The 24,775-nt window shown below is 44.6% G+C and overlaps 1 protein-coding gene across 3 annotated transcripts in view; it reads right to left on the reverse strand.

Annotated features, from left to right (window-relative positions):
* Window positions 1–24,775, reverse strand: part of NFX1 (nuclear transcription factor, X-box binding 1) — a 258,504-nt gene that overhangs the window by 78,380 nt on the left and 155,349 nt on the right. For all 3 annotated transcript variants that reach the window (XM_030204815.1, XM_030204808.1, XM_030204823.1), the window contains exon 14: window positions 16,424–16,543. In XM_030204815.1, coding sequence (XP_030060675.1) covers window positions 16,424–16,543 — 120 coding nt within the window. The remainder of the gene's footprint in view (window positions 1–16,423; window positions 16,544–24,775) is intronic.

The following is a 24,775-nucleotide window of genomic DNA, read 5'->3' on the forward strand; positions in this document are numbered from 1 at the left end:
TGAAACATAATGGTACTTGCTGTACACTGCCACACCTGTTGCTAGTCACTTGAAAATACAGCATGGCTAACAAGAATTATCTTCAACAGCAGTTAAAAAACACACAAAGAGGAGACAGGCAAGTAGTGTAACTCATTCTGTTGTCAAAGAAAAATTATATGTAAGCAATGTGTATTTTTCTTATAGCATGACCACTTGTGAGACTAACTTACTAAGGCCCTCTTATCAAGTTGCACTAGTGGCTCTCGGTGTGGTAGTGCCAACAAAGCCCATTCACTTTGAATGGGCTCCGTTGGCATTGCCGCACGGGAACCACTAGCGTGGCTTGATAAAAAAGAGACCCTAAGTGCTGTCCTTAAATTTAAAAAACAGGAAAAAACCTAGATAAGAAGTAGAATAAGCTATCATTATTCTTTTTTTGTGGAGCCATGAAACAGAAAAGACAAGGCTGGAAATCAACAGTATATTGCCATAATGTTTTATAGACCAGTATTTCTCATGCTTACCTTGAAGTGCCCTTTAGCTTGTTGGTAATTCACTCCCAGTCCCGAAGGGCTACTAACGGGCCAAGTTTTGAGGATATCACACTAATAAATATGCATGATACATATGCAAGCTACTCATATTAAAGGACACACAATTGACCTCATCACCCACAAACTATCCCCAGACCTAAACCTTATACTAACAGATACAAGATGGACAGACGTACCATGGTCAGATCACCATAAACTAAACCTAACTCTACAGTGGCAAAAAAGAGGCACTTACTTCAAGCAAAAACGCACAACCTACACCACGAGAGGCCAAATTGACCCTACAACATTCTGGCAACAGATCTACACTAATGAATGGAAAGCACAAACAGACTCCACACACTATCTACTAAATTGGGACGACAGATGCAGGAACACACTAGACAAAATTGCACCACTACAAACAAGAACCACATGAAGACAAATCTCAATACCTTGGTTCAACGAAGAACTGAAAATACTAAAAACACAAGTTAGAAGACTTGAACGAACATGGAGAAAAGTGAAAGATGAAAATACACTGAACGCATGGAAACAAATGCAAAGAAAATACAAATCTCTCTATATAAAAGGCAAAACCAACGTTCTATGAAGCCTCCAGCCGGACGTGTGAAGGGGGCGAGATATCCGGTTTCCCTATGAGTGTCTGCCCCGCCCTCTCTGTAACACAGTCAGTGAAGGAAAACAGCAGGGCATTAAATCAAATCGCTGGCTCTGTAACAGTGAAGGACTCAGAGGGGGGAGGGGAGAGAGGCCAGAGGGCAGGGACACACACACTCCCACATGCACACACAAGAAAACATTGCTAGCCCCCGTTTCATTTGCATCAGAAACGGGGCTTTTTTACTAGTATAAAATAAGACAAACCAAAAGAACATACTACAAAACCAAAATAGGACCAGACTATAAAGACACGCATAAACTCTACCAATTCGTGGAGAAAGTGAATGATACATACCTGTAGCAGGTGTTCTCCGAGGACAGCAGGCTGATTGTTCTCACGACTGGGTGACAGTCCGCGGCAGCCCCCACCAACCAGAAGAAGCTTCGCGGGCGGTCCACACGCAGGGCACGCCCACTGCGCATGCGCGGCCGTCTTCCCGCCCGTGCGCGACCGTTCCCGCTCAGTTGAATGACAAGCAAAAAGAAGAAAACGTAACTCCAAAGGGGAGGAGGGAGGGTAGGTGAGAACAATCAGCCTGCTGTCCTTGGAGAACACCTGCTACAGGTATGTATCATTCACTTTCTCCGAGGACAAGCAGGCTGCTTGTTCTCACGACTGGGGTATCCCTAGCTCTCAGGCTCACTCAAAACAAGAACCCAGGTCAATTGAACCTCGCAACGGCAAGGGTACAACAGGAATTGACCTACGAAGAACAACTAACTGAGAGTGCAGCCTGACCAGAATAAATTCGGGTCCTGGAGGGTGGAGTTGGATTTACACCCCAAACAGATTCTGCAGCACCGACTGCCCGAACCGACTGTCGCGTCGGGTATCCTGCTGGAGGCAGTAATGTGATGTGAATGTGTGGACAGATGACCACGTCGCAGCTTTGCAAATCTCTTCAATAGTGGCTGACTTCAAGTGGGCCACTGACGCTGCCATGGCTCGAACACTATGAGCCGTGACATGACCCTCAAGAGCCAGCCCAGCCTGGGCGTAAGTGAAGGAAATGCAATCTGCTAGCCAATTGGAGATGGTGCGTTTCCCGACAGCGACCCCTAGCCTGTTAGGGTCAAAAGAAATAAACAATTGGGCGGACTGTCTGTGGGGCTGTGTCCGCTCCAAGTAGAAGGCCAATGCTCTCTTGCAGTCCAATGTGTGCAACTGACGTTCAGCAGGGCGGGTATACGGCCTGGGGAAGAATGTTGGCAAGACAATTGACTGGTTAAGATGGAACTCCGACACCACCTTCGGCAGGAACTTTGGGTGGGTGCGGAGCACTACTCTGTTGTGATGAAATTTGGTATATGGAGCATGAGCTACTAGGGCTTGAAGCTCACTGACCCTACGAGCTGAAGTAACTGTCACCAAGAAAATGACCTTCCAGGTCAAGTACTTCAGATGGCAGGTATTCAGTGGCTCAAAAGGAGGTTTCATCAGCTGGGTGAGGACGACGTTGAGATCCCATGACACTGTAGGAGGCTTGATAGGGGGCTTTGACAAAAGCAAGCCTCTCATGAATCGAACGACTAAAGGCTCCGCAGAGATGGCTTTACCTTCCACATGATAATGGTAAGCACTAATCGCACTAAGGTGATTCCTTACTGAGTTGGTCTTGAGGCCAGACTCTGATAAGTGCAGAAGGTATTCAAGCAGGTTCTGTGCAGGGCAAGAACGAGGTTCTAGGGCCTTGCTCTCACACCAAACGACAAACCTCCTCCACTTGAAAAAGTAACTCTTTTTAGTGGAATCCTTCCTAGAGGCAAGCAAGACACGGGAGACACCCTCAGACAGACCCAACGCAGTGAAGTCTACGCCCTCAACATCCAGGCCGTGAGAGCCAGAGACTGAAGGTTGGGGTGCAGCAACGCTCCGTCGTTCTGCGAGATGAGAGTCGGAAAACACTCCAATCTCCACGGTTCTTCTGAGGACAACTCCAGAAGAAGAGGGAACCAGATCTGACGGAGCCAAAAAGTTTCTATCAGAATCATGGTGCCGTGGTCTTGCTTGAGCTTCAGTAAGGTCTTCCCCACCAAAGGTATGGGAGGATAAGCTTACAGGAGGCCGGTCCCCCAATGGAGGAGAAAGGCATCTGACGCCAGTCTGCCGTGCGCCTGTAGTCTGGAACAGAACAGAGGCAGCTTGTGGTTGGTCTGAGAGGCGAAAAGGTCCACCGAGGGGGTGCCCCACTCTCGGAAGATCTTGCGTACCACTCTGGAATGAAGTGACCACTCGTGCGGTTGCATGACTCTGCTCAGTCTGTCGGCCAGACTGTTGTTTACACCTGCCAGGTATGTGGCTTGGAGGAGCATGCCGAACTGGCAAGCCCAACACCACATCCCTACGGCTTCCTGACACAAGGGACGAGATCCGGTGCCCCCCTGCTTGTTGGTGTAATACATCGCAACCTGATTGTCTGTCCGAATTTGGATAATTTGGCCGGACAGCCGATCTCTGAAAGCCTTCAGTGCGTTCCAGATCGCTCGGAGCTCCAGGAGGTTGATCTGCAGATCCTTTTCCTGGAGGGACCACAGACCCTGGGTGTGAAGCCCATCGACATGAGCTCCCCACCCCAGGCGAGATGCATCTGTCGTCAGCACTTTCGTGGGCTGCGGAATTTGGAATGGACGTCCCAGGGTCAAATTGGTCCGGATGGTCCACCAGAGCAGTGAAGTGCGGCAACTGGTGGAGAGACGGATGACATCTTCTAGATTCCCGGTGGCCTGAAACCACTGGGAAGCTAGGGTCCACTGAGCAGATCTCATGTGAAGACGAGCCATGGGAGTCACATGAACTGTGGAGGCCATATGACCCAGAAGTCTCAACATCTGCCGAGCTGTGATCTGCTGAGACGCTCTGGTCTGCGAAGCCAGGGACAAGAGGTTGTTGGCCCTCGCTTCGGGAAGGAAGGCCTGAGCTGTCTGGGTGTTCAGCAGAGCTCCTATGAATTCCAGAGACTGTGCTGGCTGGAGATGGGACTTTGGGTAATTTATCACAAACCCCAGCAGCTCCAGAACTTGAATAGTGCACTGCATCGACCGGAGGGCTCCCGCCTCCGAGGTGTTCTTGACCAGCCAATCGTCGAGATATGGGAACACGTGCACTCCCAGCTTGCGTAGGTACGCCGCTACCACCACGAGGCACTTTGTAAACACTCGTGGGGCAGAGGCGAGCCCAAAGGGCAGCACACAATACTGAAAGTGCCGTGCGCCCAGGCGGAATCTGAGATACTGTCTGTGAGCTGGCAGTATCGGGATGTGAGTATATGCGTCCTTTAAATCCAGGGAACATAGCCAATCGTTTTTCTGAATCATTGGCAGAAGGGTGCCCAAGGAAAGCATCCTGAACTTTTCTTTGACCAGGAATTTGTTCAGGCCTCTCAGGTCAACATCCCCCCTGTTTTCTTTTCCACAAGGAAGTACCTGGAATAGAATCCCTGCCCTTCCTGCCCGGGTGGTACGGGCTCGACCGCATTGGCGCTGAGAAGGGCGGAGAGTTCCTCTGCAAGTACCTGCTTGTGATGGGAGCTGAAGGATTGAGCTCCCGGAGGACAATTTGGTGGCAGGGAGGCCAAATTCAGGGCGTATCCGCACCGCACTATTTGGAGAACCCACTGGTCGGAGGTTATGAGAGGCCACCTTTGGTGAAAAAATTTTAACCTCCCTCCGACCGGCAGATCGTCCGGCACGGACACTTTGAGGGCGGCTATGTTCCCGTGGATCCAGTCAAAAGCCCGTCCCCGGCTTTTGCTGTGGAGGCGCAGGGGGCTGCTTAGGCGCACGCTGTTGACGAGAACGAGTGCGCTGGGGCTGTCCCTGTGCCTGACGAGGCCTTCGGGCCGGCTGGGTGTACCTACGCTTTGCAAAAGAATAGGGTACAGCCTGCCGGGCCCGGGAAAAACGTCCACCTGCTGAGGTGGATGCTGAAGGCGCCCGGTGGGAGAGCTTGTCGAGGGCGGTTTCCCGCTGATGCAGTTGGTCCACCAGCTGCTCGACCTTCTCACCAAAAAATATTATCCCCCCGGCAAGGGACGTCGGCCAGTCTCTGCTGGGTGCGGTTGTCCAGGTCAGAGGCACGCAGCCATGAGAGCCTGCGCATCACTATACCTTGGGCCGCAGCACGAGATGCCACGTCACAGGTGTCATAGATACCCCTGGACAGGAACTTTCTGCACGCCTTCAGCTGCCTGACCACCTCCTGATAAGGCCTGGACTGCTCCGGCGGGAGCTTATCGACCAGGTCCGCCAGTTGCTTCACATTGTTCCGCATGTGGATGCTCGTATAGAGCTGGTATGACTGGATGCGGGTCACGAGCATGGTGGATTGGTAGGCCTTCCTCCCAAACGAGTCCAGAGTGCGAGACTCCCGCCCCGGGGGCGCCGAGGCGGTATCCCTCGAACTCCGTGCCCTCTTGAGAGCAGAATCCACGACCGCCGAGTCATGGGGCAATTGGGGCCGCATTAACTCTGGGTCCGAGTGGATTCTGTACTGGGACTCTGCTTTCTTGGGGATGATGGGATTAGATAGCGGTCTCATCCAGTTCCGAAGCAGTGTCTCTTTGAGGACATTGTGCAACGGCACCGTGGAGGACTCTCTAGGTGGTGATGGATAGTCGAGGACCTCGAGCATCTCAGCCCTCGGCTCATCCACAGAGACCACGGGGAAGGGAATGCAAATAGACATATCCCTTACAAAGGAGGCAAAAGAGAGGCTCTCAGGGGGTGAGAGCTTCCTCTCCGGTGAAGGCGTGGGGTCAGAGGGAAGGCCCACAGACTCCTCTGAGGAGAAATATCTGGGGTCCGCCTCTTCCCCCCATGAGGCCTCTTCCTCGGTATCGGACATAAGCTCATGTAGCTGAGTCCTTAACCGGGCCCGGCTCGATGTCGAGGCACCGAGGACTCGGTGTCGTCGAGCGGTGGACTCCCGCGCCGGCGGGGACGAAGCTCCCTCCATCGACGTCGACGGGGACTCCACCTGCGTGGCGGTCGAGACCGGCGCCGCAAGCGGCGGCGGTGTCGACGGCCTCGACACCGGGCTAGAGCTCGCCGGCGCCACAGTCAACGGCGCCAAGGGCGCAAGCACCCCCGGCGCCGGCACAGCCTGGCGCATCAGCCCTTCCAGGATCCCCGGAAGGATGGCTCGGAGGCACTCGTCCAGGCCCGCTGCCGGGAAAGACGGGGGGGCCGGTAGAGGGGTCGGTGCCGGAAGCTGCTCGGGTCCAGGAGACTGCACCGAAGTGCTGGGACCCTGACGCGTCGGTACCTCCACAACCGAAGGGGATCTCTCTCCTCTCGACGCGGACGCTTCGGCGTCGACTCCTCGCCGGTACCGGAAACCGGGTGCATTGAAGGCAACCGATGACGGTGCTTCTTGGATTTCTTCCGGTGCCCGTCATCGGTGCCCGCAGGGATGGAGGAGGAGGAGGTCGATCCCCCTCGGTCTCGAAGAACCGGGTCAGACAGGGTTCGGTCCCGCGGGCCATGGGCCGAGGGAGTGACCCGGGCCGATTGCCCACGCGGCCTCTCACCCCTACCCTCGCCGGAGGACCGGCGGGCCGGCGGGACCTGTTCTCCTGGGGTCGATGCCATCGGTGCCGATTTCGCAGGCATCGATACCGGTACCGAAGAACCGGCCGTCGATACCGATGCCGTCGAGGTCGACGTCGAGGGGCCGGCGCAAGTTCCAAAAAGACGGTCCCGAAGAACTTGCCTCGCAACCTGAGTCCGTTTCCGGAGACCAAGACACAAGGAACACGACTTGATATTGTGCTCCGGCCCGAGGCACTGGAGGCACCAAGCGTGGGTGTCGGTCTGCGAGATCGGCCGGCCGCACCGACCACACTTCTTAAATCCACTCGGGACCTTCGAGGACATCGACGGAAAAATCGCGTCGGCGAAGTTAAAGTCGTCGATGGTGGCGGTAAATCACACCTCGAAAAAACAAATCGACCGTGCGGCCACTAGGCCGCAGCGCGACGCCCCCGCTAGAAACGAGGGGAAAAAAAGGAAGCGCGTGCTCTCTTTTTTTTTTTTTTTTTACCGAAAAGAAAAAATTGGAGCGCGCGGCAATAAGATAAAACAAAAACAAAGAATTCACGTAAACGCGACGGTTTTTCCGGGGCTGACACAGAGAGAGCGGCGATCGCACGACTCTCTCCAGCGCGGAAAAAAAAGGAACTGGCTGGAACGGTCGCGCACGGGCGGGAAGACGGCCGCACATGCGCGGTGGGCGTGCCCTGCGTGCGGACCGCCCGCGAAGCTTCTTCCGGTTGGTGGGGGCTGCCGCGGACGTCACCCAGTCGTGAGAACAAGCAGCCTGCTTGTCCTCGGAGAAACTACTAGACACTACACCAGTTACCTCTACCAGCACAGACACGCCCATCAGCAGACAACCTTGCCATATACTTTAATGAGAAAATTATAAAACTACGATCCACGCTACCACTCAATGCCACTGATCACGAAAAATTCATGGACTGCCTGGACCCAACTTCCGATGAACACCCAGCAGATCGAATCTGGACAAACTTCGATCTTCTAACCGATGAAACCATCACTCAAGCAATCAACAAATTCTCCAAATCCCACTGTAAACTGGACATATGTCCCATAAACCTAATAAAACTAGCCCCCCAATGCTTCATAACAGACCTCACGTCACATCTGAATTACATGCTACAACATGGTCTTTTCCCCAAGGACAAAGGAAATATACTACTTACCCCTATACCCAAGGATCTAAAGAAAAAATTAAATGACACAACCAACTACCGCCCAGTAGCATCCATCCCTCTGGTAGTCAAACTAATGGAAAGCATGGTAACCAAACAACTTACTGACTACTTAAACAAATTCACAATACTACACGAATCACAGTCAGGATTTCGATCCAACCACAGCACAGAAACAGTACTAGTCACTCTCCTAGCCAAATTCAAACAAATAATCGCAACCGGCAACAATGTACTTCTCCTACAATTTGACATGTCCAGCGCGTTCGACATGGTCAGCCACCAAATACTATCGAACATTCTAGAGTACTTCGTGATTGGAGGAAATGTACTCAGATGGTTTAATGGCTTCCTAACTGCAAGAACATATCAAGTGATCAAATTCAAAAACGTCATCACCATGGAAACCAGAATGTGGAGTACCACAAGGATCACCGCTCTCACCAACCCTTTTTAACTTAATGATGACACCATTAGCTAAGTCGCTAGCCAACCAAGGACTTAACCCATACATATATGCAGACGATGTCACGATCTACATCCCGTTCAAACACGACCTAACCGAAATCACAAATGAAATCAAACAAACTCTCCAAATAATGAATTCATGGGCGGATGCATTCCAACTAAAGCTAAACACAGAAAAGACACACTGAGGCTCATTTTCAAAGCACAGCCTCCCAAAGTTCCATAGAAACCTATGGAACTTAGCCTCCCAAAGTGCTTTGAAAATATGCCTCATTGTCTCCTCCTTTCCTCACAATATAACACGAACAAACCCACCACCATAAACACCCCAGACTACACCCTTCCTATATCAGACAGTCTGAAAATCCTCAGAGTTACAATTGACCGAAATCTCACACTTGAAAGCCATGCGAAAACTACAGCAAAGAAAATGTTCCACTCGATGTGGAAACTAAAAAGAACCAAACCTTTCTTCCCAAGAGAGATATTCCGCAGCCTGGTACAATCAATGGTATTAAGCCACCTAGATTACTGTAAAGCCATTTATGCAGGATGCAAAGAACAAATCATTAAGAAACTTCAAAATGCCCAAAACACAGCAGCCAGACTCATATTTGGAAAAGCAAAATACGAAACTGCCAAACCCCTAAGAGAAAAACTACACTGGCTCCCACTAAAAAAACGAATTGCGTTCAAAGTTTGCACCCTGGTCCACAAAATCTTGCACGGTGAAGCCCTGAATTATATGTCAGACCTCATAGACCTGCCAACCAGGAACGCAAAAAGATCAGCACGTACATTCCTGAACCTCCACTACCCCAGCTGTAAAGGACTTAGATATAAATCCACATATGCATCCAGCTTCTCCTACATATGCACATAACTATGGAACGCACTACTGAAAGCCATAAAAACAATGCACGATCTAACAATCTTCCGAAAATTACTGAAAACTGACCTATTTAAGAAGGCATACCACAACGTTCCATCCTAATTAATAGACAAGACTTTACAAGAACTAGACAAAAACGAACCCTACACTTGACTGATAACCATGTTGTTACCAACTAAAATTGCGCAATACGCACTACCTCTTTACTTCTCATGTTGTAAACAAACTTTTTATATTTGATTATCTAACCTATGTTATAACCTATTCTAACACCCAGGAACCTCTATGTAAGACCATATTGTATTATACTACCATGTATGTACTTTAATGCAACACCATCTGTAATTCTCTACCCGATGACGATCATCATTGCAGCATCATGTAAGCCACATTGAGCCTGCAAATTGGTGGGAAAATGTGGGATACAAATGCTACAAATAAATAAATAAATAAATAAATAAATATTTTGTATGCCTACTACCTCCATTGTATTCTAATAGCTCCTGTTGGTGGTCCCCCAGGACTGGACTGAATACCACTACTCTAGCCAATTCAGTTTTCTGGATATTCAAAACCTACACACGAAGTAGATTTGCATGCATTCCTGTCACTGAATTCTAATCTACTGCATGCATATTCATGTGAATACCCTCAAAACCAGATGGGATAGAGGGTGTACTCCAGGTTCAGCTTGAGACTAAATATTAAAGACAAGATGACTGTTAATAAAGCTTGTGGAGTCATTGGGCGTGTGAGATGAAAAACTGAATGAACATGAACTTGAGGTAGAAAAAAGTTCAGTTGTTTTAGAGGGGATGGGGAAGGGAAGGGGAAGAAAGCTTATTTGAGGTTCTAATCAAACAGGAAAGGAACAGGGTGGATAATCACATGTGGAGGACCTTGCAATAACAGCACAACATGGCAGTGGATTTTTCAGGCATACAGAGTTATAACTAAAATAAAGAGAGTGGTAATGCTTTGTACAAAATGTTAGTGTGTTCAATTTTGGAAAAAACTAGTTGATAGATACAGATGCAGACACTCCAGAGGATGACCATTAAAAAACTGTGTAGGCTCAATGCTATAAGCCCTGAGGTAAACCTTAAAGCCTTTAAGCCTTAAGTACTTAAAAATAAGATGTTCTGTGGAAGAGGAGATATAGGAAGTACAGATATCTGAAGATATAAATAATGCACAGGAAGTTGTTTTTTGGGGGTTTTTTTCAGTGGGAAGGCAACTGAGGAACAAGGATTGGCTTAGGAGTAGGAATATTTCTGCACAGAAAAGGTAGTGGATGTATGGAAAGAATGATTTCTCTTTTGGGTTTTACATAAACATCAAAACTGATCAAGCACACATTGAGTGACATTGTAGGAATCTATACTGCCCATACCTGTTTGTGTGCATAAGGCCTGCATTAGCCTGAGGACTATTATCATGGATTCCTTTCTGCACTGCACCTTGGACATTGACATCAACCAACTGCAAGTTGTTTGTGTGAAAGAACTGTTTGCATTTTGGGGGAGTGTCAAATATACAGGGCTGAGGGAATCGTTGCTATCCACCTCATTAGTGAGCCATCCCGTACCTATCAGATAGCAATTACCATCTGGCCAGTTCAGTGGTCTTCATTAGTCAAGGCCTTACCTCATCTACTGTCCACGCACACACCTGGTGCAAGCAAGAAAATTTGGGCCCAGCTCTTCCAATCAGAGAACAGTTCAACGCGTGATGCAATGTTTATCGTATTTGACTCTTGCTGAGAACTCAGGGCAGAGAGGAAAGAAAAGGGAAGAAGGAAAGCAAGCAGAGAGAGATTGCAGAGCTTTGGGGCTCTGGACACCTTTGTCTGATGGGTGTTACTTTATTTATTTATTTAGCGCATTTATATCCCACATTTTCCAACAAGCGCAGGCACCATCCAAGATGTAGTCTTTTTAGTAACTCTGAGTACATGAGGACTTAGTGCTCATAAATATACCTCACCAGAACTACAAGAATGAACTGTACTGAGTAAGAACCAGTACTGTATAGATTCCTAGCTACAACCAAGATTATTTCCAGCGAATGGCTACGTACATTAGCTTCACTGCTGAGCCAGCCTTCTCGCAAGAAGACAAACCGAGTTACCACAGGGCAGAGACATCCTATCTACATGATCTTGTGCAGTGTCATAGCTGATCCAGGGGCCAGCTATGAAACATTAACAGAGTCATAAGATGGAGAGGTGAGACCTGCCACACCAAGGGAGTTAAGACTCTTCCAGGAGCATCCCACAATTCAGGTGAGGACAGTGGTTTCCTTCCAACATGTTCAGGGTTAGAAAGAAAGCAGGACTTTTGGCATGTAGTTCCTTATATTATTTCTGCTGTTTAACTGTTAGAGATTACTAAGTTTGTATCAGGAATAATTATCAGTTGTATGATATTAGAAGGCTAGAAAGCCAAGTTACTCACCTCCAGCAGGTGTTCTCAGAGGACAGCAAGCATATATTTTTACAAATAGGTAACATCATCTGACAGAGCCCAGTGCGGACACTGCCAAAATGTACTGCCACACTAAGTCTTTAAGGCAGTGCCTCCACCGTGCATGCGTGGGTTCCTTCCCACCTTTTCCATCCATCATGGAACCAGCAGTACAAAGTTAAAATTAAAACGACAACTCCAAGGGGAGGTGGGCAGGTTGTGAGAATATATGCTTGCTGTCCTCAGAGAACACCTGCTATAAGTGAGTAACTTGGCTTTCTCAGAGGACAAACAGGCGTAATATTCTCAGAAATGGGACTCACTAGCTACCAGGCTCACCCGAAAAGTATATTCTGACAGTGAAGCCAATAGTGAGCCTGGTAGAAAATGGGCTGGAGGGTGAAGTTGAATTTTAAACAGTAAAGAGATTGTGCAGAACTACTTGTCCAAACTAGTTGTCCCATCTGGAATATTAGTCCAGACTGTAGCAAGTCATAAAAGTGTGAACAGAAAATTGGGACAAAAACTCCGAGAAGTCTTAAAAGGGGACGCATATGGTCAAGTTTCCATATCTAGTTTGCATCGGGCTCTGCTGTCGCTCAGCACGCCCCGAAACTATGGAGCACTCAAAGAGGCATGGAGCAAAGCCCTGGGATATGAATTGAAGGGAATAAATTTCGCAAACTTGATAAAAGATATTCCCAGGCAAGTGGGCGGAGCTCCAGGAGAGTCAGTACAGGGTATTACATAGGGGATATATAGCACAAACACAAGCAGCACGAGCTGGTTGGGCACAGGATGCTCAGTGCGTAAAGTGTAGACGAGGGAGGAACACATTTATGCATGCATTTTGGAGTTGTGTCAAAGTAAAAATTTTTTGGAAAAGGCTCCACAATTATTTTGAGACTCTTATTGGTCACAGACTAATTCCCTCTTGGAGAGGAGTGTTGTTAAACAAAAGGGGGGCCTATGAGCTTCCAGACAAGAACATGGATCTGTTATTGGGTAAGGCCTCCACAGTGGGGGAAAAATGTATATTAAGGCATTGGATGCAGGAGGAACCACCCACCATCTGGTTTCGGAGGAATACATTTCATGAGTTGATGTTATGGGAGGCTAGAGCAGCAAAAGAAAAGAAAAGCATTTATTTCTGTTTGGAACAGATATTTGCAAAGTATTTCCCATAAAGCGCAAAGCGCAGTGCTCAACAATTTGTCTGTACCATAAAGGGGAAGGTGGGGAAGTTAAGTAACTTTAGCCTAGGGGAGGTCAGTTGGAGTAGACACAGATAAGGAGTACCCCCACAGAAAGGGATGTAAAGGGCCAAATGAAAAAGTAAACAATAACCTACACTCTGGTAGTTATATAGCATGTGGAGAGGTAGAGGTTGCTGTACCATGGAGTAAAAAGAAAGTTTCCAAAGAGTAGAGGGGGAGCACAATTTTGGGAAGGGTAATATTTCTTGCAAACTGTTTGAATGTATACAGCACGAGGATTCGCATGCAAATACTGCTGGGATATACACAGGGCAATGATATACAGAATAATACATGAGACAATTATTGGAGTTCAATATGAAAGTTTAATGTTAATAGTTATGCAATTGACCTGTTATTGTACATGAACATATACATCAATAAATAACAAAAATGACAAGCTGGAGGGAGAGGGGAGAAAATATTGGAAATAACTTTGATGATAGAAGTTTCAGGTTTATTCCTATGTGATAGAATTATTTGTTACCAGTTTTAACTTGATGGCAATGGTTATACCATGTGTATTCATCAATAAAAACCGTTGAAACATAAAAGTGTGAACAGAAGACTATGTAGCCGCATTGCAAATGTCTTGAATAGAGGCAGAGCAGAATGGGAGACCAGCCTGAAAATAGATGTAGGAGATACAGGGGCTCATTTTCAAAGCACTTAGACTTACAAAGTTCCATAGGTTACTATGGAACTTTGTAAGTCTAAGTGCTTTGAAAATATGCCTCACAGTCAGCCACCCAAGTAGAGATTGTACACTTGGTGATGGGAGTTCCCAATCTGTTAGGATCAAAAGATACAAAAAACTGGGAGGATTGTCGATGAGGGTTTGTGTGTTCTAGATAGTATGCTACAGTACATTTGCAGTCTAAAGTATGCAGTGCTGCTTCTCCAGGATGAGAATACAGTTTAGGAAAAAGACAGGCAGAACAATGGATTGATTGAGATGAAATTCTGAAACAACCTTTGGGAGGAATTTGGGGTGGGTTCAGACTATAACCCTGTTATGGCAGAATCTGGTGTAAACAGGATCTGCCATAAGGGCTTAGAGCTCACTGACTCTTCTGGCGGAAGTAAGAACTATCAAGAACAATACTTTATAAGTTAGGAATTTCAAAGAACAAGAATGTAATGATTCAAATGGAGATTTCTTGAGAAAAGTGAGGATGATGTTGAGATCCCATAGGTGGTTTTATGGGAGGTTCAGTGTGATATAAACCTTTTAAGAATCTAATCATCAAGGGATGCACTATAACTGGTTTATTATCAAGTTTAGCATGAAATACCCTCAAATGTACTCTGAGTTAGTCTTGAGGCCAGAGTTGGAAAGATGGAGGAGATATTCCATCAGAGTAAGTAGAGAACATGAAATAGGGTTGAGTGACAGAGGCATGAAAAGATCTGTGAGTGGCTTTGAAAATTCTAGCTTGTAGCCATGGAGAATGATATCAATGACTCACTGGTCTGCAGTAATGGTGGTCCACTCTTCGTGAAAGCAAGAAAGATGTCCACCTATGTCTATGTACAAATAGAGAACCTTGACACCGTCATTGCAAGGGCAGCTAAGAGGGAGAGGTTCTTGAAGCGGAAAAGGGCTTCTTGCCTCCTCGAAAGGAAGTCTGAGTCTGAGGAAAGCGAGGTTTTTGAACAGCGGCACTAGCCTTCCCTGGTCTACACCTCCGCACTTCTTGAAAACGAGACTTAGCCGCCCAGAGATGAGGCTTAGACGTCCTCAGGCAGCTGCTGGACCTTGGAACCTCCTAGGTCTGTAACGATCTTCTCCAAATCCACATCAAAGAGCAGTCATGCATATCCTTTAATGCAGTGCCATCTTCAACAGGGATAGTGGAACATTTAGTAACCGCTGTATAAGGATATCCGCCTTAGGCAGAGCAAACTGCTCTAAATAAGACGGCAGAAGAGGATACAATTTGGACATAGCATGAGCCACCCGGAGATTGGAATCAAGGGTCTCCCACTGAGCTACAATAAGCTCCTGCATAGCCTCATGAATATGGAAAGATACAGGTCTCTTAATACCTTACATAATAGATAGAGCAGGACAAGAGGACTGAGAAGCAGGGAAAGAAACGTTTTAAAGCTTCCATAGATTTTGTGATCAACAGAGGCAACTCTGCACTCAAAAACAGCCTAGCTACAGTAGGATCATTACCTCCCTAAAACGTCCAAGTTAGGGCCATCACCAGAAGTAGGTTACACAGATAAAATCTCCTCAGACTTCCGAGGAGAAACATTCTCCAAATCCTGCGAAACAGAAAGTTTTCATTTCTTAGGAAGCTGCTCCTCAAAAGCAACATGAGGAGAAGGCAGCAATAAAAAAAGCCCGATGTAATAGAAGAACAAATTCAGGCGAAAACAGCAGGGCAGAGATTTCTACCCCACAAAACCAACATCTCAGGACACGGTAGATGGACGAGGAACCCGCCGATAAAATGGCCACCAAAGCATTGTGGCGAGCAGGAGCTGTTGGCGCTGAGCCTGCCAAAACCACCATTGGATCGGGGCCGGATTGAACTCCCTGAGAGATGTACTGACTGCCAAAGTAGGCAAAAGCAGCATGTCCCCAGAAGTAAAGAAAGCGTTCAGGAACTGGTAGTCAAGAGCTTTTTTAGACAGAAGCAGAAGAAAAAGAGAAGGGAAGACTGAGAAAGAGGTAGAAAGCAGCAACGGGGAAGCAGGGAGGGGGACCTAGACCACTAGGTTTACATCTGAGGCACAGGATATTCTCAACCCCAAACTCAACTGAACCTGCAAAACAGAACAGGAGGCCACACGGAAGTCACCACAGCACACAGGAGCTGCTATCCCACCTGCTTGAGACAGAGAATACTGGTTTGGTTGCTAAGCGCATGAGCTTATGAGGCACAACTCAGAGTTCTCTATCACCTGCTGGCGGATGGTCACAATCCATTTGTCTGGACTAATACTTGGGACATAATGGAAGGGAGTGTTAGCAGGGTGGCTCACATTAGGAAAAAGGAAACTATACTCAGAAGGTACTATAAGGAAAAGAGAAGAGCCTGCTCTGTAGAGATGCAATGTGACAGGATTTTCAGGTACACTTCTATCCTAAGAGTAATCCCTTTAACAGAATCAGTAGGAGAAAGGATATCCTGAGTTCATTACCTGTGTGAATGGGGACTACTTATTCACTGCACAAATACAAAGTGTGTCAGATTATCACTATCTGAAGATGTACTGTTACAACAAAAACTTTACTTGGCACACATTCCGTATATAAAGAGTGTTTTATAGATCCCAACAATCTCCCTAGAATGGCCTAGAAGTTGAGCTTCCCCCATGCCTGGGTGCTAACCACATCCAGTATCCCTACTCCAAAGTGAGAAAAAAAGGAGAAGGTTGGTGTGCATCAACCACTTACCTGGATGATCACAGTCATGCTGTCTGGTACAGGAGTTTTTACACTCTGGGGGCCTGGTACCACAAGGCACTGGAGGAAAAATCACAGACTCCCCACAATAGCATGTTAATTCATCAAAACCTGAGGAATAGATAAAGCACAATAGATCATAATAGCTGGAGCTTTGTGTTTATGATTTATCATTACTAATAATAAATTGTGTTATGAGATTCAAAAATTGTGCTGCAATTTAACAACTACTTTGTGTGTGTGTTTTTTTTTGATTCACCTTCCTCCACACCTGAGCTTTTTTGCCAATCCTGTTGACTGCCATTTATATTGAGGCAGCAGAGGGTTCAGAGCCACAGGCCAATGAGTGTCTAATCTGAGAAAGGGTATCCATTTTCTTGGACCTGTAAAGAGAATCCTCAGTATATATACATAGAAAAATGTATGTGCACATATTGGACACATAGTAGCATATACACAAAGGTGCTAAAGCAGCTTATGTTTGAAATCTGTGAGCATTAATGCCAACTGTCAAGAAGCGTTATATATATATATATATATATATATATATATATATATATATATATATATATATACACATACATACACTAAGAATACTCTTTACAGATCAAAAAGCAGATAAAGGAAAAACAACGTAACAATACTATCAGCCATGGAGTAGCCCGATTGGGACCAGTAGGTTAAAATTCCCTAGAAGCCAACTGAGTTGGTGCTAGCTTTTAAGTGGTGGCTGGGTACTGTCCAGTAGTAAGGACGAGAAGAAAACAAAACGCAAGTAAAGAAGCATGACTTTATGACACTGCAGGCCATAGGGCAGCCAGATTGGTACCAACAGGCTACAACTCCTTAGAAATCAACACAATGACTGCTGTAAAATCATAGTTCCTGGATATTGTCCAATGAGGCAAATAGATGAAGCACCAGCCTCAATTGATTTTGGTCATTGCTTAGATTATAAAGCTTAATGGTAAGATATGGCTGTGGAAATGAATGGATGCTGGATTAGGATCTTGTATGCTCATCAACCCAAGATAGTAGAAAATCAACGCTGAAGAAAATCACAACAGATGTGGTCATCTTATACAACTGCCAGCTGGCATATATTTTTGAAATGTGAATAGAAATAACTACCTGTTTTTCTGTCATCAGCTACTATGAATGACATGGACCCCCATCTCAAACAGTCGATTGAGTATGTGTAAAGATGTATTTTGTGTGCTCATACACTCTTATTGGACTCACAAAATATATTTTTTTTTTTTTAATTTATTTATTTATATATTTTTACATTTACATTCCATCATAAATGTAATGAAATACAGAAAATATAATAATCCAAACAAATAATTAAAAGGAAATAATTCTCTACCTCCATTGTCCACATGTCAAAAAGAGATCAAAGTACTAGGAAAAATGATACAAGCTATTAAAAAAAAGTATAATACTGAAAGTTTCAGAACAGACATAACCCTGATAGCCTACATTATAGCATATATTTCACTGGGAGACAGTTAAGGATTTGCCCACACTTTCTTGTGCCTCAATAAATTGTAACAATTTTAAGGGTTCAAAAAAAACATAATTATTTTCATTTAATGACACTAAGCATCTACATGGAAATTTTAAATGGAAAACCGCTCCAAGCTTGAGAGTTCTAGTCTTATAAGACAGGAACTCTCTTCTTTTTTTCTGAGTGTCTCTAGCTAGGTCAGGAAAAATCTGTACTCTTGAACCCAGAAATTCCGTGTTTATATGGCGAAAGTAAGTCCGAAAGACGTTGTTTCTATCCATTTCTAGTGCAAAAATTACTAGAAGTGTAGTCCGTTCAGTCACTATGTCCAAGGAACTTTCCAGGAAATTGGTTAAATCTAGGTCCGGCGCAGCCTGAGATTGTCCAGCAGTATTCTTTATTCCAGTAATATATTGGGCCCAAGCGACAGGTGGAAAAGCCGTCGCTGGGATCCCCAATACCTCTATAAAATATTTCCTCAGCATGTCCAAAGGGGCAATTAAAGGAGATTTCGGGAAATTAATAAATCTCAGGTTGTTCCTGCGGCTTTGATTTTCTAAGTAAACAATTTTGCGTGAAAAAATGTCTCGTTCCCTGACAAGAGTGGCTGATAAATTTTGAGATTTAGTCAATTCAACCTCCAAATTCTGAACTCTTTCAGCCATATTATTTTGCTTTTCTTTTAAATCCGTTATTTCACCCCCAAAAGAATTGGAAATAGTTTGTAAGGAAGTGTGGATACCTTGAATTGCGTCCCAGAGCGCTTCAAGCGTTATTACAGCCGGTCTAACTTTTCCTCGGTGCCCTTCAGGAGTCATCTCGCCCGCTAGAGACGAAGAGAGCACTTCTTCCGCACAAAAACTAGTTGGCGTCAAAAATACTACGGGAGCTCCCAGCACAGGTGCCAGGGGCGGCGTTCCACCAATCGCTCCGGTCTCCTGTGCCTCCGTAGCATTCGCAGTAGCTCCCGGACGGGGAGGGGCTGTAGTCGGGGGGGGACTCAATGATACCCCCTCAATGCTATGGTCCGCTTGAAAAAAAACGGACCCTGCAGAATCAGGTTGTCGCTCACGGAGAACCTTCACTCCATAAGATTCCAAGACGGTCTGGCGCTCAGCAGGGTTCACAGCCACGCTCGGGGAGGTAAGAGCTTTAGCTTTCCCCTTTCGCTTTCCCATGATTTAATTAGAGAAGCTGGCGTTCGGTCGACTGGGAGCTCAGGAGCTCTGATTCTCACGTCCTTTCAAGACGCCATCTTGGATCCTAACCCTCACAAAATATTTTTATAGATAATTTAGTAAACATAATATTAACTTGTCTAGAAGGGTACTACTACTACTACCACATTAACGTCTCTGGAAGGATACTACTATCACACTAATGTACAATTAATTTACCTCCTGGTATAAAGAAAAAAGAAAAAAAAAGACTGCACTTGCACAGTATCCTGGATACAAAAAGATATACAGTTCCCAGACTTGTTGTAAATCCATATTTTTCAGCTACAAGAGTTTGTATGTACTTCTAGGAAGTTCTAACAATCCAGTTGTTAGGAACGTGTTTAAAAAGTAATATATCAATTTCTTATTACAAACAAATATGTTCTGTAATTCCAGTCAACTGCCAAATAAACATTTGCCATGAAAGCCTACACTAGATATCCTTAGTCCTTCCTCATACTCCCAAAGTTCCTTATATCGTTATAGAGATGTGCGAAAATGCCCTTTTTTATAGCAAAATCAACATTTATAATCTTTGGTAACAGAGTACATAGATTTTAATTATGTGCAGACCATACCTGTGAGGAACAGCATGCAAACCCTGAGTGAAGGTTATCAAAAAATGGTTATGCACCTTTAACTAGTTTAGAAATATTATATAGGAAGAGGCTAGATGTTTCTTCCACTATTTGTGGGACACTAACTTCACTCGCCTGCTTCCTATTTATGTTAAAAAAAAAAAAAAAAAAGCATTTCTCCTCTATTCCCTTATCTCTTTCTTAATAATTAACATTGATAGTCCCCTATAGGTCACTCTCACTTGTAGGTCACAGATCTACTTTCCTTCTCAATTATACCGTCCATACAGTGACTCGCATACAGGTTGCCCCTTCCCTTCCTTACATACCCGGCATCTCCCCTTCCTCCTCCCTCTCCTGCCAAGCCCATCCTGCAGTTGTGTGCAGACAGGTCCAGCATCAAATTTCTGGGTATAACACCAGCAGCGGTCAGCAAATCGCCAATCATCAGCTGAATATCTTACAAGTACCAGGCAGGATCCAAAAAAGTAGCAAAATTCCATTCTACTTACCCCCAAGACAAGCAGTGGCTTCCCCAGGTCTACCTTAACAATTATGGACTTTTCTTCCAGGAATTTGTTAAATCCCAGTTACACTAACTTTTACCACATTCTTCCACAACTACTTAGTAGATGAGCCAGCTCTGAAGGTGCCAGTGGGTGCTGAGCATCCCCAATATTGAGAAATTCCTTTATTGTGTCTAGGGATCAGTAATTTGTGTTGTTTGGCACCCCCAAATTATTTAGAAATGTTGGTGCCTATGCTACTTAGTACCTTCAGGTTGTGTCCCCTAATCTTTGTAAATTCTGAAAAAAGTAAAACCGATTTACATGTATCTATTACACTCCATTCTGGATTTACTATAAAAAGACTTCTATCATATCGCCCCTCAGCCATCTCTTCTCCAAATACAACAGCCCTAACCTCCCTAGTTGTCCCTCATATGAGAGTCATTCCATCCAAGTTATCATATTAATTGCTCTTCTCTGAAATTTTACTAATTTTGCTCCATCTGTTTTATGATGCAGCAACCAGAACTGCACAAAACACTCAAGATGAAGTCACACTATAGAATGATAGAGGCATGATGTATTTTTTTGTTTTAATCTCTATTCCTTTCTTAATAATTCCTAACATTCTGTTTGCTTTTTGGCTGCCATTGCACACTAAGTAGAAGATGTCAATGTGGTGTCCATGATGTCACCTAGGTCCGTGACTCCTAATGTAGAACCTAACTGTATGTAGCTATAATTTGTGTTATTCTTTATGTGCATCACTTTGTACTTGTCCAAATTAAATTTTATCTGTCATTTGGATGGACAGCTTTCTAGTCCCCCAAGGTCCTCTGGCAATCTCACAATCCACATATGATGTAGCAAGTTTGAATAATTGTGTCATCTGCAAATTTGATCAGCCCACTCACTCCTTCAATTCCAGATCATTTATAAGTACACAATCAAAAAGCACTGGTCCCAGCACAGAATTCTATTATTCATCTTCCTCCATTGAAAGAACTGGCCATTTAATCCTACTCTGTTTTCTATCTTTTAACAAAGTTCGAACACACTATAGGATACTGCTTTCTATCAAGTTTTTTTTTCTTAGAAGTCTCATGAGGGACTTTATTAAAAGCCTTCAAAAATCTAGATACACTATTATCAGCTGCCTCATCTCTATTCACTTGTTTATTCATGCCTTTAAAAAATGTAGTAGATTGGTGAGGCAATTCTTCCTTGGCTATATCCACATTGAACCTGTCCCACTAAACCATGTCTGTGTGTGTAGTAATTTTGTTCTTTATAATATGTTCTACCATTCAGCCCTGGACGGATGTCAGACTCACCAGTTTGTACACAGAAATATAAAAAATGTCAGCAGATAAAGACGATATGGCATATCATATCTTGCCCGTCCATAACGTCTATCCTTTACTCTCCCTTACAGATCCTGTGTTTTTGTCCAATGCTTTCTTTAATATAGATACAGTATCTCTACCACCTCCACCAGGCAGCCATTCCAAGCATCTGCCATCCTTTCTGTAAAGGAGCATTTCCTTAGACTACTCCTGATTCTATCCCCTTTCACCTAAGCTTACTCATTCCAACTTTCAACTGAAAGCTAATTCCTGTGCATTTATGTCACAGAGGTATTTAAACGTCTCTTATCGTATCTCCCCTGCCCTTCTTCCAAAACAAAGCACACAAATTAGAGATCTTTAAGTGGGTCCTCAAACACTTTTATGATGAAGAACACTGATCATTTAAGTATCCATCCTCTGGACTGAATCCATCCTGTTTATAACTTTTTTGAAGGCGCAGTCTTCAGAAATATAAACAGTACTCTAAATGAGGTTTCCCCAAAGACTTACACAGAGGCACTATCACCTTTTTTTTGTTGTTGTTGCCCAGTTCTTTTCCTATACACACAAACATCCTTTTGGCTTTTACTCTTACCTTTTCTACCCATTTTGGCCACTTTAAGATCATCAGAAACAATCATCTCCAAATCTTCCATGCACAGAAGTACTTCACCCCCCCCCCCTCCCCCCCATACTGTACCTCTCCCCTCAGGCACCATTTCATGATACACATCCAAGGGCAAGCAGTGGCTTCCTCATGTCTGTCTCAGTAGCAGACTATGGACTTTTCCTTCAGGAACTTGTACAAATCTTTTTTAAACCAAGATATGCTAACCACCGTTACCCACATCCTCTGGCAAAGAGTTCCAGAGCTTAAGTATTTGTTGAGTGAAATATTTTCTCCTATTTGTTTTAAAAGTATTTCCATGTAACTGTCTCCTAGTCTTTGTACTTTTGGAATGAGTAAAAAAATCAATTTACTTCTACTTGTTCTACACCACTCAGGATTTTGTAGACCTCAATCATCTCTCCCCTCATCTGTCTCTTTTCCAAACTGAAAAGCCCTAACCTCTTTAGCATTTCCTCATATGAGAGGAGTTCCTTCTCCTTTATCATTCTGGTCACTCTTCTTTGAACTTTTTCTAATTCCGCTATATCTTTTTTGAGATACGATGACCAGAACTCCACCACCTCCTGAAGGAGGTTATTCCAGGTATCTACCATCTTCTCCATGAATAAGTACTTCCTGATGTTATTCCTAAGTAGACCCCCCCCCCCCCCCTGCAATTTCAATTCATGTCCTCTAGTTTTACCACTTTCCCATTGTTGGAAAAGGTTTGTATATTAATATCTTTCAAATATTTAAACATCTATATCATATCATCTCTAACACTCCTTTCTTCCAGGGTATACATATTCAGGTCTTCTAGTCTCTTCTCATACGTCTTGTGTTGCAAACTTCATACCATTTTTCCACTCTTTTCTGAACTGCTTCAAGTCTTATGTCCTTAGAGCGATACAGCCTCCAGAACTGAACACAATATTCCAAGTGGGGTCTCAACTCCTCTTCTTCTGCTAGTTATACCTCTCCCTATGCAGCCTGGCATCCTTCTGGCCATGGCCACCACCTTATCATATTGTTTTGCCACCTTGAGATCCTTAGGCACTATCACCTGAAGGTCCCTCTTCTGAAGTGTGCTTATCAATCTCTCACCTCTGATCACATACATCTCCTTTGACTTTCTGCACCACAAGTATATCTCACTGCACTTCACATTAAATTTTTTTGAAGAAGCTGAAAATGGCACAGAATACAGCTGCAAGACCGATATATGGGAAATATAGCTTTCATAGGGTAAGTCTGTTTATACAAGCTCTACATTGGCTTCCAATCAAGGTGTGTATTGGCTTCAAGTTAAGCATTTTGGTATGTCAAATAATTTTTGGCCTTGCCCCAGGATATATGTCTGAATTAATTAATTTACTGTTGTGCAGTACAGGAAACAAGGAATTATCTTACCCTCCATTACCCCAGCTGTCAGAACTTGCTGAATAAGCAGCTCCTTGTGACTCTGGGCAAGTCACTTAACCCTCCATTGCCCCACGTAAGCCGCATTGAGCCTGCCATGAGTGGGAAATGCGCGGGGTACAAATGTAACAAAAAAAAAAATATATATATATTCTGCAGGATTTACTTATCAATGTAGAAAGTGGTGGAATTCTCTGCTCAAAGATTTAAGAGGTTTGAACAGTTATTTAGGCTTTCGTAAGCATCTAAAAGTATTCTTTTTTTAGAAGATCCTTTAATGTAGATAGTAATCGAGGTTCATAATTACTCTTTGATTAGGAATTGATCTCTATCTATTTGATCTGTGATACTATAGTGATCACTATGTTAGAATATGTGTTTATGACTTTTTTTTTTTTTTTGTAAGACGTTCTTCTAATTTTTGGAGATCTCTTCTCATATATTCAACTCCCTCCAGGGTGTCCACTCTGTTGGTGATCTTCGTGTCATCTGCAAAAAGGAAAACTTTCCTTCTAACACTTCAGCAAGATCAGCTCCAATCTCCACTTCTCACCTTCCTTTCCTCCAAGCAGATTTCATTACCACAATAATCCTCAATTTCCAATCCCGTTCACCACTTTGGGTTCTAAATTCAGCCTGCTCAACTTATTCATGAGTCTCATATCAAAGGCTTTGCTGAAATCCAAATAGATTACAATCAGCTCAGGTCCTTTATTCAGTTCTTTGTTCACCCAGTCAAAGAAATCAGATTCATTTGGCAGGATTTGCCTTTAGTAAAAACATGCTGTCTTGGATCTTGCAACCCAATAATGGATTCTAGAAAGTTCGCTATCTTTTCCTCGGCAACTCCAGCATGGGGAAACTGAGGCCAATGCTAGACAGACTTCTATGATCTGTGCACTGCAAATGGTAAAAGACAGATGAAGTTTTAGCAACTCGTGTTGTAGATCATTTTGTCACATGCTGTGAGTGAGGGTGCTGTGCAGTTCAGGAGGGGGGAGGGGGAGGTGAAGACATCTTGACTGGTAAGTTGAATACTGTCAGCAATACTTGGAGTCTTGGTTATAACCACATATCATCCCAATCATATTTGGCTGCCTATGTTGTTGGCATGGTGGAGACTTGAAAACTAATATTTAAGCATGGGT

Source organism: Microcaecilia unicolor, chromosome 1 (genome assembly GCF_901765095.1).
Source record: "Microcaecilia unicolor chromosome 1, aMicUni1.1, whole genome shotgun sequence".
Classification (NCBI taxonomy): domain Eukaryota; kingdom Metazoa; phylum Chordata; class Amphibia; order Gymnophiona; family Siphonopidae; genus Microcaecilia; species Microcaecilia unicolor.